Here is a 14061-nt window from a genome sequence, read left to right as displayed (position 1 = left end):
CAACAAATGGTATATTCTGGTATGCTAAAACTGTTTAATACACATATAGCTCATATGAAATATGGATCTGCTTCCCCTGTGGATGAGTGGTTCAATAGCTTTCTTTTGTTTGTAGAGTTCCTTCCTACCATCTCCTTTGACCTCTAGTACTGCTCACTGCAAATGAGTTGCTGTGTGACTGTGTGGTGTTACCTTTGCCTATGGTGTATTCTTAAATAGAAAATGGTTGTGTACTGGAAATGCAGACATGCATTGTCATGGCTGTCTGGAGATGAGCTGTGGGAGGGCTGACAGTTGGGTCGGAGGTTTTTGGGGTAAACCCTGCTGATATAAATGAAGGTGGTATTTGTCTCTGTTTGGAGTCTGCACAGATGTAGGGAGCAGAGAAGTTCTTCCAAACTTGTGAGTTACATAGCCCATGGTACAAATTAATGATTGGGAAAGCTGAAATGAGAAATCTGTTGAACAAAATCTTTTATAAAGAAATAATCAGGCCAATTCTGATGGCTGACCTCAAAGTTGGTAAGTAGCCTTCACTGAGGAACTGTCAGGTTGTGTGATGGGTAAATACAGGCACATAAAGGAGCAGGGGAAGCATGTGGGTCAGTATTGCATTGCCGTTCTGGTTCGTGGCTGTGATGGCTCTTGCTTCTCTGAAGTATTCATTCACCTTTTCCATTGTGAACTTAAGCTATCTTACTTGGACATCTTAACATTTTAATTCCTAGATGGGAATGATGAGCAACCCTAGCCCTTATGGCCAGCCATATAGTCAGAATACTGGGCAGCAGATTGGAGCCAGTGGACTTGGGCCTCAGATGCAAAATAAAGCTGGACTGCAGAATAGCTTACCACAGTTTCCAATGGACAAGAAGCCAGTTCCTGGGGCAGGAATGCCTAACATGGTAAGTGCAATGAAAGGTGTCTCCAGAAATGTTGTAGTAAACCAAAGTGTAACAATACGCTTTGGTGTTGCTATGTTTGTTTTTGCATTATTTTAGAAGCTTAAATCGGTTAGGGGTATGACATGCAACATGTCCTACCTCTTTTCCCCCTACATGCTTGCTTTTTTTCTTTTTTTTTTTGGGGGGGGGGGGGAACCAAATTAACGTTTCTGAATATAGCTTGTGTTTGTCCCTGCTTCAAATTCCACCCCACACCCCAGGAGGCCCAATCTCTTGATCTTAATAGCTCTACTGAAAACCTATTTCCAGGTAAATTCTGTACCTTTGAATTAAAAAGAGCTCAGTTCTGTGAGTTTTACTTGATTTCTTTAAGCTGAGCATGAACATTGGAAAACTAGCAAGTTGGAACTCTAGTTGGTTGTTATGAACCAATAAAGAGGCAGCCAAAACTTGCTGTTCAGAACCCTAGCTGTCAAGCTTGTATTCAGAACAGAGCATGTAACTCTTCTGTAGTTGAGCTGCTACCCAGCAGAACCTAGGAATAAAAAGTTGCTACTATCTCAGTTGTCGTTTAGAATGACAGGCTGCAAATAAGGAAGTTACAGTCATATTGGAACGTCTACAAACCCTGAGGAGACTGAGTAATTGGTGAAGTCTCCTTGTAAAATGGAAGGCTAGTGCTGGTATTGAAGAGCTACAGGAGAGCTGTGGTTTAGAAATGCAGGTAGCTGAGCCTGAAAAATCTGGAGCTGTCCAGAAACATCCTCTAAAATCCTCTGTGAAGAGTCTGTTAGAAACTGAAGGCTGTTGAACTGAAGTGATGCAAGCAACACAGAGTCTCTGAAGCCCCTCTTCTGTGCTGAGTAATCCTCAAATGTCACCTGGAAGAAATATGCAAAGGAGTCTGAAGAAGTAAACAGAAGTACAGGAGTAGTACTAGATGTTGACATCAGGACAATACGTGCTGTAGAACTGAAGTTGTGCTTCATCTCTAGGAGAGACTAGGAGATGCTTGCTTTGAATGCCTACATGCAAGTTTCCTGATGGAAAAAGGTTCCCAGAACTTCCCCTTTGTTCTGCTTTTGTAGGAGCAGTCAAGTTGGGGCACCTTATGATGAAATAGAGGGAAAACCATTCACTCTAAAAGGTGCTTACTTCCATTAATGTAACTTTTGAGGCTCCAGAATGAGGAGGAGATTTGAGGTCAAAGTGCTATTAATATTTTCTGGTTGGTCTAGCACCACAAATTAACTTGTAAGCCTGTGCAAAGTTCTGCTGGTCTTTGATAAGGCAAGAGCTAGGACCAGGAGAGTGATATGGGGAGGAAATTGTGGCTAGCAAGATAATTATTGCCAGTACGGTTACTAAGGGGTATGTTTAATGAGTCATCCAGAACTACAGATAGGTGGGCTGTTCCCTTAATCACAGAATGTAGTAGTTGTTTCTCTTCTTCGATTTTTGTTGTTGCTGTTCACTTGCTGAACGGATTATTCTCAAAAATAGATTTAATTCTGGGAATTTCCTTTCCACTTTCTCCAGGGCCAACAGCAGGCTCCCCAAGTTCAGCAAGCTGGGATGGGGCCAGCAGCTTCTCAAGGAATGGGGTCTGGAGCACCAACAGCGGATCCAGAAAAACGCAAACTCATTCAGCAGCAACTCGTTCTCCTCTTGCACGCTCATAAGTGTCAGCGGCGAGAACAGGCCAACGGGGAGGTGCGACAGTGCAACCTCCCTCATTGCCGAACCATGAAGAATGTCCTGAACCATATGACACATTGTCAGGCGGGCAAATCTTGCCAGGGTAAGTGGAGGAGTGGTTATATAGAGGTGGTCAACATTTGCAGGACGAGAACATCTCTTGGAAGGAGATGGAGAACTAGGGGATGGCTCAGGAAGTAGAATTTTTTTTAACCTATCTGTCTCCTTAAGAATGGAAATCATAAACAACCTCTGAGCCTTTAAAGTTTATGCGAGTTAGATGGGACAAGCTAGCACAAAGAGATGAGTGAGGATCTTTTGCTTAACTTCGTAACTCACTGTAAGGTCCTTTGGATGGTGCCTTCTGATAAGGGTAGACACAAAGCAGGAATCTGCAAGTAGGAGTCTACTTGTATCCCCTTAAATGGAAGACGCAAATCAATAGCTAGCCAGGGATTAAGCTACTACTGGCACGTTGAACTCTTAGTCTATCTTAGTATCTAAGGAAAATGTATGCTACGTTTCTGGTAGCCTGGGCTTGTCTGGATTGTGCCAATAAATTGTTGGCGTATCAGTTGCTTTGTATAGTCTGCTTGATGTGTATGGTGGTGTCCTTTGAGCCAGGGTGACGGAGGCTTGGGTGTATAACAGAGCATTCAAATAAGCTCTAGTTGAGCCAATAGTACTTAAAGGAGTCTAGCTATGTTTTCAGAGCTAGTTAGTGCTGAACTACTTCAAGTAATACTTCACTGACCTGTGTTGATATAGATGTGTGCCCAGAGAGAAACAGTTGTCCCCTGTCCAGTTTGTGTTGACCATGTGGAGATACTGGCAGTATTTTGTAAATTTTTTTCATTCTTCCTTTTCCAGTGGCACATTGCGCATCTTCCCGACAAATCATCTCGCACTGGAAGAATTGTACGAGACATGACTGTCCTGTATGTTTGCCTCTCAAAAATGCTGGGGACAAAAGAAATCAACAATGTAAGTCTACTGGGGAATTCTGTGTATTGGATAAACCATAAAATGCATGTTGGGAGTTAATTTTCTTGCACCCAGGTGACAGTGATGATCCTCTTGAACCTGGGAACATGTAACATGATTTTCCTCTTACTTTAGAGTCACGCAGTATTTTTCTGTCTCTGATAGCTAGTGTTTATGGAAGCTTTCGAGCTTTATTGGATTTTCCTAGCAGGAGAGCGTTAAGGGTGAACACATCCTAGCTCTCTCCAAATGGTAGGCTTCTCACTACTACCTCTTCCAGCAGGCCAGGTTCTGGAGGCAGATGTGCATACACACAGAGGGTTGTGTCACTTCACCCCTGATGATATTTGCTTCTGTCTTCACCCTTTTTTTGCATCAGATGTCTCTCTTCCCTTCTCTTTGTGTCCCTTTGGTCTTCCTGCCAAAAATCTGTGACAGGATTTTTATTATTGTGTTACCTGTATGGGGTTTTTTTTCTCCTTTCTTAATGTTATTTTGGGCTTTTCTCTAACTAATGTGAGCCATGGTGTTTCTTGTTAAAACCAAGAAGAAAAAAAGCATTACAGTGGCTGCTGAAGAGGTGTATGTACCCTTCTGTCTCTGGCCTCTGTGACATAGTGTGCCTCTGTTTTCAGTTTGAAGCAAGCAGATGTGTCCTAAATACTTGGAGTGGGATTTCCTCTCAGTAGCTCAAAGGGAAACAGCATGTTGTTGGAATAGCTGGTTGGGTTGAAACTTGTCTCCCTGTTTCACGACAAGTTTCCCAGGCGTGGCCTCTTCTCGGCACGCTCCTAGAAGGAGATGTTTTAGTTCCGAACAGCCAGTGCATTCTTTATGTTCTTTCCCTGTTTTCACCGACCTCTTTGGCTACGTCCTGCTGTCCTGATTAACTTGGCGTGTCTCTTCCAGCGCTGCTGGGCGGAGCTGCAGTAGGACTTGCAAATACTGGCTCTGTGGGTGTGGGGCAGCAGACAACGCCCAGCATAAACACTACCAGTCAGATAGACCCCAGCTCCATTGAGAGAGCCTACGCAGCCCTCGGACTGGCCTATCAAGGGAACCAGATGCAGACACAGCCCCAGGCGCAAGTGAAGAATCAGCAACAAGGACAGTCACCCCAGGGTCTGCGCCCTATGAATCCTATGAGTAAGTTTATCTGCTGGTGTTATGTGGGTAACTGGCTAGCTGAAAAAGGTCTCATAGACATAGTCCAGCTGGCTGGACAAAAATGCACATCGCTCTCAGTTTACCTGAAGTAAAGCAAAAATACACTGTCTTTGGCTGTTCTTGTTACACAATAACAGGAAGATTTCGGTGGGAAAAGAATGTTGCAGGTGGGAACAGATAACTACAGAAGAGAAACTAGGGGCGGGCTTGATATTTAGGCAACTAACCAATAATGAGCTTAACTTTTGTAATATGTATGAGCTAATTATAAAAAGGCATAAAAGGTGACTGTAAGGTTCAATAAACGAAGTCTGCTGATCACTCATATTGAGTGACTGCGTCTTCCCTCCGTCGCGACAGTGTTAAAATACAAACTACAAGAAACCTTCCTGTGCTATATCTAATGCAAATTTTCTTTACCTACTAGCTTAATACAGCCAGTTAACTTGAAAAAGGAATGGCTTTGCAGTATTTTAGACTTGAGATAGCAAGTTTCTCAGTGGAATGGGAACAGTAGAGGGCCAGATGCCTTCTCTTGGAAAAGTTCTCTGGGAAGAGTATTTTCTTTGGAAAAATGATACTTTATTTTTTTTGAGAACCAATTTTCCAAAGCATTTTATTTGATGTTCTTTTGTAGCTTTATAATTGTACTGTAGTGCAAGTTTCGGGCTTTTAAGGAGTTTTTAATTGGAAATGCATGCATGGGAATGCTTGTGCTCAAGTGTACTTCCTTGTCACTCAGACTACAGCATTTTACAGTTGTATCTCAGATATGTAATGTTGGTTTTTAAAAGGAAAAGTAGTAAATAACAGACTTTCTCTCAGATTCCTGTCATGTGGACTCACATAGATGTAAGTTGTCTGAGTGGCTTATTGGAAAATCACCAAAGACTACATAAGCATTTTAATTTGAAGTGCAGTTAATTCTAACCTATCGCTGGTGTCAAATGAGGCGACCTTTATAAGCATTAAATCTAATTATGATGGCTTGAGACTGTCACAGGAATTTTTCTCACCCCCAGCTCTTTGCTTGAGTTGCTTGTGGTTTTTTTAATGGAAAAGAGGAAAGATGAGCTGGTAGAGCTTTATCACAGGTTTGTATGGGATTGCAGTGATCCTGCCTATATGCCCTATGACAGGCTTCTGTATGGAATAAGTGCTGCACAGGGATTCTATGATGAAGGACCTGAGAGGCTGCAGAGGAAAGCAGCAGCTGGTTGCAGGCTGCAGCTTGATGCGCTGTTTCAGTGCCAAAGGAAATGCTACTACTCCCGAGTTACTCAGGAAAAGGCTGTTGGGTAGAGTAGACTTGTTAATGACATGATTGGTCCTCATAGGTTGCATGTGACTTGTATACTGCTAAAACTTTGCCTTCCAGTATGTACAACTTCTAAAAAAAAAAAAAAAATAGGGAGGGGAAGGGTCTTGAGAGCTGTCTTAAAACAATCAGGTTAAAATAATACAGTTTTCTACTGTGCATTAGAGTGTTTTACAGATAAGTTAATTTCTAGGAGCTCCAAAATGGTATAGTTAAGGCCTTGAAAGGTTGAAAGGAATGTCATCCTTTTTTCTGAAGCAAAATGCTTCTCTGTTTCTTTTGTTTGTATTTGTTTTTTAGTAGACACACTCTTTTTGGTCTCTGTGTGTTTTTATTGGGCACTCCTTGTAGTGCTGATAAGAAGATCCAGTGAGATGGGGTTGAAAAGCACTTGCGGGATGTAGAGCTGAAGCTTAATGTAGAAAAGCCAAGCATGGAGAGTGTAGACTTTTGACTATAGTTTCATTATTAGGAGCTGGTGGCTAAGAAGGGAATTGCAGCAGGTGAGATAGTTCTTATGGCGTGAGCATGGGAAGTGAAAGGAAAAGCATTACTAAAGCCATGTGCCACTTCCCACTGCAGTCAAGATTTTGGAGACTGGCCCTGTAACCAGAATGGCTGCCACTTGGAGCTGGAAGTGAAACTAGGCCTTTGGACTGCCAGGATTCTTATGAGCTTTTTGAAATGACAGAGTGTAGAAAACTAAAAAAGGAGGCTGTGGAGGAGCAGCAGGTGAATTTATGAAGCCTGGGGACCTGGAGCATTTGCTCCCCACCCCAGAGCATGGGCATGAGGACAGTCCTGGTAGACAAGCACAAAGAGCCAGCGTGCCAGTGCTCCTGAAGGAAGCTGTGGTGACAGAGCTGGTGCTGAAATACAAAAAGCTTCTCTAGATGTGTCGCAGCACTCTCCAAACTTACCAGCTGCAACAAGGTCTTTTACCATCTCATACCAGCATACTCTTCATGCCAGTCCCTCTGCTGCCTTCTCCTAGTCTCTTCTCACCCAGGACACGTGCTCTCTTCTCTCTCTTCTTCTTCTTCTTCTTCTCCTCCTCCTCTTCTTCTTCTTCCTCCTCTCTCTTCCTTGTCTGCTCTCTCCTCCTCGGCTGCCCAACCTCTTAACTTAACCAGCCATAGCTGCACCTTATCTATATCAGCCAACCCGCTGCCCCTGAAGCCAGCCCACAGTTGTATATTATCAATTCTGATTAACCTAGCTTCATTCCTCTACACTTCCCCCTTTTTTCTTTTTCTTTTTAACATTTCATACCTTATGTTTTTAACAATCACTGATGCACAACTTGGAGCTGAGTGCCTGTGTCCACCAGCTCCAAGAGAGCAGTCTGGCCTCTGTCCTGCAGGAATAATCTCTCCCATTGCATCCTGGATGCCTTCTGTGCTTTCACCTGACAGCAGCCTTTTTCAAATGTTTTTTCTAAAATTTTCATTTTGGATGGCATCAAAACAAGAGAGCAGGCCCACAGCAGCAGTAGGGAAGGAGATAGGAAAAGTGAAGTCTTAAGTTTTGGGTTTTGGTTTCTTGAGATTATCAGTGCTGTTATATCGCTAACAAAAGGAGCTGGCTTGACAAAGATACTATGATTAATAACAAATTTTTTATTATTAAAGAGAATATAAGTACTCCTTAATCAATTTGAATTTGATTCAAATTAAAATGAAATTGTTTAAGTACTATTATTTATTGAAAGGGTTTAGTTAGAACTGCAATGACAAACAGCCAGCCATGGGATGGGGTCTGTATTAAAGCCAGTTCTGTGTCAACACAAAGTCATTTTTCCTTAAGCTTTCAAGAAGCCTTGAGCCAGCCTGTCTGTGACCTAAGCAGGTCAGCAATAGGTCATAATGTGTTACATGAAAGATTATTGCAGTAGAAAGTTTTAATGAACCTTTAATTTTTTATCTGTGTCTTTTTCTGGAAACAGCCTTGTTGTCTTTCATGCAGCGAGGGAAAAACAGCCTTTATAATTTATTTCATTATCAACTACATTATGTAAACACTTTAAAAGCATTTTGCTGTTTTTAACAGTGCTGGAGGACTGTTTGGAAAACCTGAACCTGGAGGACCACGACACTATGGAAATTTGCTGATGAAGTTGCGTGCAGTAGGTTTTGCAAGGTCCCCACTGCTGTCCCTCTGTAATTAGGCTGTGACCGCAGTCTCTACCCTCAGCATTGGTCACACTGATAGTGACACTCCTTTGCATTCAGATTGACAGGCTGTACTCTCTTGTTAGAGCCTTTGGATTCTGGAGTCTAGAAAAGCAATCCATGTGTGTCTGTAACATGGATAAGCCTTTGGAATGAACCTTTTCTGTGCTGCTTTACTGTTGCCTGCAACTAAGGCTGTGCTGTGTGTGTGAGAGGAACTGTGTGTGTGCTTCACACGTTACTTGTTTAGCTACTCACTTACAAATTCTGTGCAGAGTAGGAATGTTCAGTGCGGGGGTGTGTGTGTGTCTTCTTTTTTCTTTTCACAATGTCAACACAATGAAGGTGATGACATAATAAAAAGGGTAGAATTAGATATACAACTAACTCCAAGGGACTTACCTTTTGAGTAAAGCAGAATCAATACAAGAGACATAGGGTGAGATGCTTCTTGTTTATTCTTGATAATGAGCTGGGTTGAGGGATGCTGCAGCCAGTTCCACAAAGACCACACTACTTTTCCACGGGGGAAAAAAAAGCCAAAAGGGAGAGAAGCACTTATACTATGAAGAAGCTATTCTATGTGTAAAAATTCAAAACCCAATTGCATAGCACAGTGAACAGTTCAAGGCCTCTTTTGCATTGCTAAATAAAATACCTATTTATGCATGAAATTGCTGAGACTGATCATTTGAGGACGTGGGGAGCAGCAGCATTAACTCGTGTGGGTTATTTACTGTGTGATTCTTGGACACGGCAACGCAGGGTGGGAACAGGCAAGTCCTCTGTCCTTTGCTTGGCTGACGGCACTTAACCAGCATCCACTGACAGTCCCCCGGCCTGGGTGACACGCTGGTTATGTCAGCGGTGTGGGACAAAGGCATTGCTGGTGTGATGGTGGGTACCTGCCATGCTAAAGACATTCCATCTACAACCAAATCCTTGCCTGCTTTCCAAGGGTTCTAGGAAGCTGTGTGCATTCTCGGTTGCATTTAAGATATTTAAGACTCTGGCTATGCATCTCCGTGGGACTTGTGTCGCTTCAGGGATGCCACAATCCCACCCACATGCCGATAGTTCTCAGGCATCCAACCCGGCTGCGGGGCTGGGGTTCGGGGCTTTGTTGGCTTTGGAGATTTTACAATTTGTTGTTTACATAAGCATCCAGGACTGAGAGAACGGCCGGGGCGCGCCCGCACTGACCGGCGCCGAGCCCGGGTAGCCGGGAGCGGAGCTCGGCCCCGGGCTGGAGCCGCCGCCAACGCCAATGGCGGCTCCGTGCCGCCACCGTGGCGGGTAAAGAACTACAGCTCCCGTGGTGCCCCGCGGGGAGCGCGGCGAGAACAAGCTCGTCGAGGATTGGCTCCCTTTTCCCGGCTCCCGCCAATCAGGTGCGTCGCTGAGGGGGGACGTGCCCCCCGCGCGTGAAGCGGGCTGGCGGCGTGCGGGCGGCCATGGAGCAGGAGCGCGGGGAGGTGAGGGTGAGCCGCGGCGGGGGCCGGGGCCGCAGGGTGCTGGGGAAAGCCTTGGGGCGCGGGCTGGGCCGCCCCGTGCCCTGAGGGAGGGCGCCAGGCCCGGGCTGTGTTAGCGAGTTAACGGCTGCGGTGTGGTACCGGGGTAACGGCTGCCCGCAGCCGGGAGGGGGCGAGGGAGGCCGGGCCGCTCCCTCCTGGCCGCCGTGTTGTAGTGCCCGCCGTGGCCGTTCGCCCCGCTGCCGGGGGCCGGCTGGTGCTCGAGGGCATGAGCGGGCTGGCCTGGGCGGGACGGGCCTCTGCGTCCCCTCGCCTCTCTAAGGAGACTCCGGGTGGTGCTGAACTTGCTTGTCAGCCCAGGGAACTTGTAACATGTCCGCCAGTTTATTCGCGTTCGGTGGAAGAGTAACGATCCAAAACATCACAGAATGCTCGGGGCTGGAAGGGATCTCTGGAGATCATCTAGTCCAACCCCCTGCTAAAGCAGGTTCATCTACAGCAGGTTGCACAGAATCATGTCCAGGCAGGTTTTGAATGTCTCCAGAGAAGGAGACTCCACAACCCCTCTGGGCAGCCTGTTCCAGTGCTCTGTCACCCTCAGAAGAAGTTTTTCCTCATATTCAGATGGAACTATTTGTGTTTCAGTTTGTGCCTGTTGCCCTTTGTTCTATTGCAGGGCATCACTGAAAAGAACCTGGCCCCGTCCTCTTGACAGTCACCATTAAGATATTTGTAGACAATGATAAGATCCCCTCTCAGTTTTCTCTTCTCCAGGCTAAGCAGGCCCAGCTCTCTCAGCCTTTCCTCATAAGGGAGATGCTCCAGTCCCCTCATCATCATCATAGCCCGCTGCTGGATCCTCTCCAGTAGTTCCCTGTCTCTCTTGAACTGGGGAGCCCCAAACTGGACAAGATACTCACTTCCTACGAGCTGAAGGAAGGTGCACCCCCAGATAGGGGTGAGAAAGACATGAATACGCTTTTTTTGAGGAGTTCAGGCCTTTCAGACATCAGGAATGCTGGCTGAGGATGTGGATCTGCAGCAGAGCAAATCTGTCTTCAGGGAACAACCTGGGTACCTTTGGTCTGTTTTGTGTGAAAGCCAGGGAGGATGTGGGGACAGAGCAGCAAATGAAGTCTGATCTTCCTCTTTGTTTCCCAGGAGCTAGGGATCAGAGGGAATTTGGCACTGGAAGGTGATGGACTTGCTGCTGATGTTTTGTTGTTGCCCACTGGGATGAACAACTGTATCCTGGTGTGGCTGTTCCAATCTGCCTTTCTGTTCCATCACTCTCTGTGCTGATGCTGACTTCTTGCTGCTCTTTCATGAGTTGCTAATGAAACTCCCCAGCTCCTTTTGCACTTATTTGGAGCCTGGTTCAAGATTCTTCTAGTTTGAGAAACAGCCGCTGGATTTCTTCAGTCGCTGCCTCTCTGCTCTCTTGCTGTAACAGCAAGTGTAAAGAGCTAGTGATGATGTTTAGTTGTGGAGACATCTGGCTGTAGGCAAAAACTCTTAACAAACGTTGTTCTGTCATCCTGCTGATGCAGCTTCTGAACTGAGGTCAGCTATGGACTATGCAGTTTCCAAAGAACACGAACTTTCTCCAGGGTCGAGTTTGTCCTGCTGACATCCAAGCTGTGCTGGTCTTGCGAGCTATGGTAGCTAGAGCGTGCAGCTTTGTGCTCTGCACTGGAAGCTTGTGGTGGCTTTAATCTTGATGGTGTCTACACTGCTGTGCAATTGTGTTGGGAGAGACGGTGCCAGGAAGGACACAGTCTTCCCTGTCAGGATGGCAATGTAGTTCCCTGCATTCTTTCCACATTCCTCAAATTCTTTGTAGCTACAGCTCTGTGGGTGTTTGTTTCCTCTTGGGAAGCAGAATGCAGCCTGTAAAGGAACCAGCTGCAGGAGTAATAGCTTCCCAGCTAGGGATTCAAACTCCTGCCTTTGGGGTTGTTTTGTGGACTCATTGCTTACCCTGAGGCCTCTCCTCAGCCCAAGAGGGCCCTCTCTAGCAACAAAAGCAGTTTTATTGTGAGGTGTGGTGTAAAATGTCTATTTTCAGTTGGTGTCTACCTTCTGCCACAAAACTCTGGAGCGGATGGAGGAGGAAGGTGATGACGATGAGGACGATGATGAATTGGACATCTTTGGGGGTTATGAGAGCTTCCAGGGCTACAACAGCAGCATGGGCAGTGACAGCAGCTCCTGTCTGGATGAATCTAGTGATGATGAGGCGGCAGACCGGGAAGCTGGAGAGCTTCCGACCTCTCCTGTGCACCAGCTGTCCACAAGCCGACTCACAGAGGACAGCGGCTCAGAGCCAGGTACTACACTGCCTGCCTGTTCTACCTAAAGCATGTGTGTGATGGGAAGAGCAGGGGCTGGGGAAGCTGAAGGGTGTATGACTGCACCTTGAGTATGCTTTGGGAGCAGCACTGGAGTGAGACTGCATTTTCTGGGCTACGTGGGGGAGCTGCTATATTTATGAGGATTACCTAGGCTCAGCTCTGTCCTCATAGTGCACTGACCCTGCCCTAAACTGCTCACTGTTTTGTGCCTTCCTCCTCTCAGCTGTGTGCGAGATGTGTGGGATTGTGGGCACCAGGGAGGCTTTCTTTTCCAAGACCAAACGTTTCTGCAGTGTCTCCTGCTCCAGAAGCTACTCGTCAAACTCCAAGAAGGCCAGCATCCTGGCCAGACTGCAGGTGAGTCAAAACTCTTCCTTCTTCCCTAGGGATGGAGCATGATGTGCTTGTACACAGGGGTGGGTGGTTGCTCTCTAGTTAAAGATCAGACTGCCATTACCAGTGGCTTCCTGCCTGAAGTCTCCAAAGAATGCATGACAGCCGAAAGGTGGTGCTTCCTAGAAGCTGAGGAAAGACACACTGATATTTTACCTGCTGTTTCTTCTTGTTCCTGTGAGTGTTAGTAAAAATTGTAGTGACCTGAAAATTGCCCCATGGAAGAGATGCATGGCCTGCTGGCCAGTTGCAGGGACTGGCTTCCTCTCCTGTGCCACTAATGGGCCTAATGTTCCTTCTTTGGTAGGGGAAGCCACCAACGAAGAAAGCTAAAGTTCTGCATAAGGCAGCCTGGTCAGCCAAGATCGGGGCCTTCCTCCATTCTCAAGGCACAGGGCAGCTGGCAGATGGGACACTGACAGGCCAGGATGGTGAGTGTAGGTGAGCTGTGAGCCGGTGCAGCTGCTGGAGCCACAGAAATGGAGACACCTGAAGAGCCGTTAAGCTCTACAGTCCTTCCTCCCCTCTGGTATACTGCCTTGTACTAAAATGATGTGTGTGGATTGGTCCAACAAAGGCTGGCAGGGCACAGGGCACATCTCTCTCCCTCTCACAGCCGGTGCTAATAGAGCCCTGGTGGGTTCCTGCCCATGCACTGTTGCAGCCTCATCCTCACTCCTCGTGCGGCTTGACCTGGAGCATATGCTCTGTAGCCACAGTCTCATGAGTTGCTGGCTTCTGCTGGCAAAGCTGACTTAAAGATGTTCTGCTACTCTCAGCCATTTGCTGCCTCACTGCCTGCGGGGATTTATATTTAACCCAAGTCACTCTGATCAACTTGAGTTGGTGCAGCTGAAGGAGCGGCAAGCTGCTGTGTTAGGGCAAAAGTGAGCCCCAGGGAATGGCAGCAGGGATTGAGCCCTGAGCAGGCTGCTGCTGGAGCAGAGCTGTAGCTTTGGATCAGGAGCAAATGTGGGATTAATATCTCAGTGCTTCACTCTGATTTTCCCAGCACCCTCTGGGGAAGCAAGTGCTGCTGTTATGACCCTGCAGTGTTGCTGCTGAGAGTCAAAGCTGCAAAGTGGTTTAGCACTGGCAGGATGCATTCTCCACTCTCCCTGGAGTGCTTGAGTCCTGTGCTGGATTGGACCCTTTTTCTTGCCCCTCCTGCCCCTCCTTTCTCAAGAGCAAGTGACAGTAAGGACTGATTAATAATATATTGTGCCTCTTGCGGGAGCTGGTCCCTGCGCGCTCATAGGATCTAGTTCCCCACCAGGGAAAATGTAGTGGAATGCCGAGTCCCTGTGTCCCAGAGCAGGCCACAATATGCTGCAAGCTGTAGTCCAGAGGTGAACAAGTGCTCTGTGCCTTTTCTATAATCTCACCTGATTTTCTGCTCTCCTGTCTGCTTATAGCACTCGTATTGGGCTTTGACTGGGGAAAGTACCTGCAGGAGCACGGCTTCAAGGCAGCACCTGTCAGCTGCTTCAAACACGTGAGTTGTTTCTTGCTGTGCCTGGCGGTGTGCACGGGGCATGTCATATGCATGGAGCTCCCCTGTGCTCCTGTGCTGAGTGGTGGGGAGAGGCCTGGGGAGCT

The 14061-nt window shown here is 46.7% G+C and overlaps 1 protein-coding gene across 4 annotated transcripts in view; it reads left to right on the top strand.

Moving 5' to 3' along the window:
• The first annotated feature begins 723 nt into the window (after nt 1–723).
• The window catches only part of L3MBTL2 (L3MBTL histone methyl-lysine binding protein 2), a 28442-nt gene continuing 15104 nt past the window's right edge, over nt 724–14061 (top strand). For 2 of the 4 annotated variants that reach the window (XM_056340662.1, XM_056340659.1), the window contains exons 1-5: nt 9654–9724; nt 11784–12045; nt 12293–12426; nt 12770–12893; nt 13878–13957. In XM_056340662.1, the coding sequence (XP_056196637.1) occupies nt 9698–9724; nt 11784–12045; nt 12293–12426; nt 12770–12893; nt 13878–13957 (627 nt within the window). In that variant the 5' untranslated portion in view covers nt 9654–9697. Of the gene's footprint in view, nt 906–2444; nt 2707–3473; nt 3588–4496; nt 4734–9633; nt 9725–11783; nt 12046–12292; nt 12427–12769; nt 12894–13877; nt 13958–14061 lie in introns of those variants that run through there. The other 2 variants (XM_056340661.1, XM_056340660.1) reach the window with 2 other exon arrangements.

Source organism: Falco biarmicus, chromosome 5, assembly GCF_023638135.1.
Source record: "Falco biarmicus isolate bFalBia1 chromosome 5, bFalBia1.pri, whole genome shotgun sequence".
In the NCBI taxonomy this organism is placed as follows: domain Eukaryota; kingdom Metazoa; phylum Chordata; class Aves; order Falconiformes; family Falconidae; genus Falco; species Falco biarmicus.
This window is presented reverse-complemented; position numbering and strand designations above follow the sequence as displayed.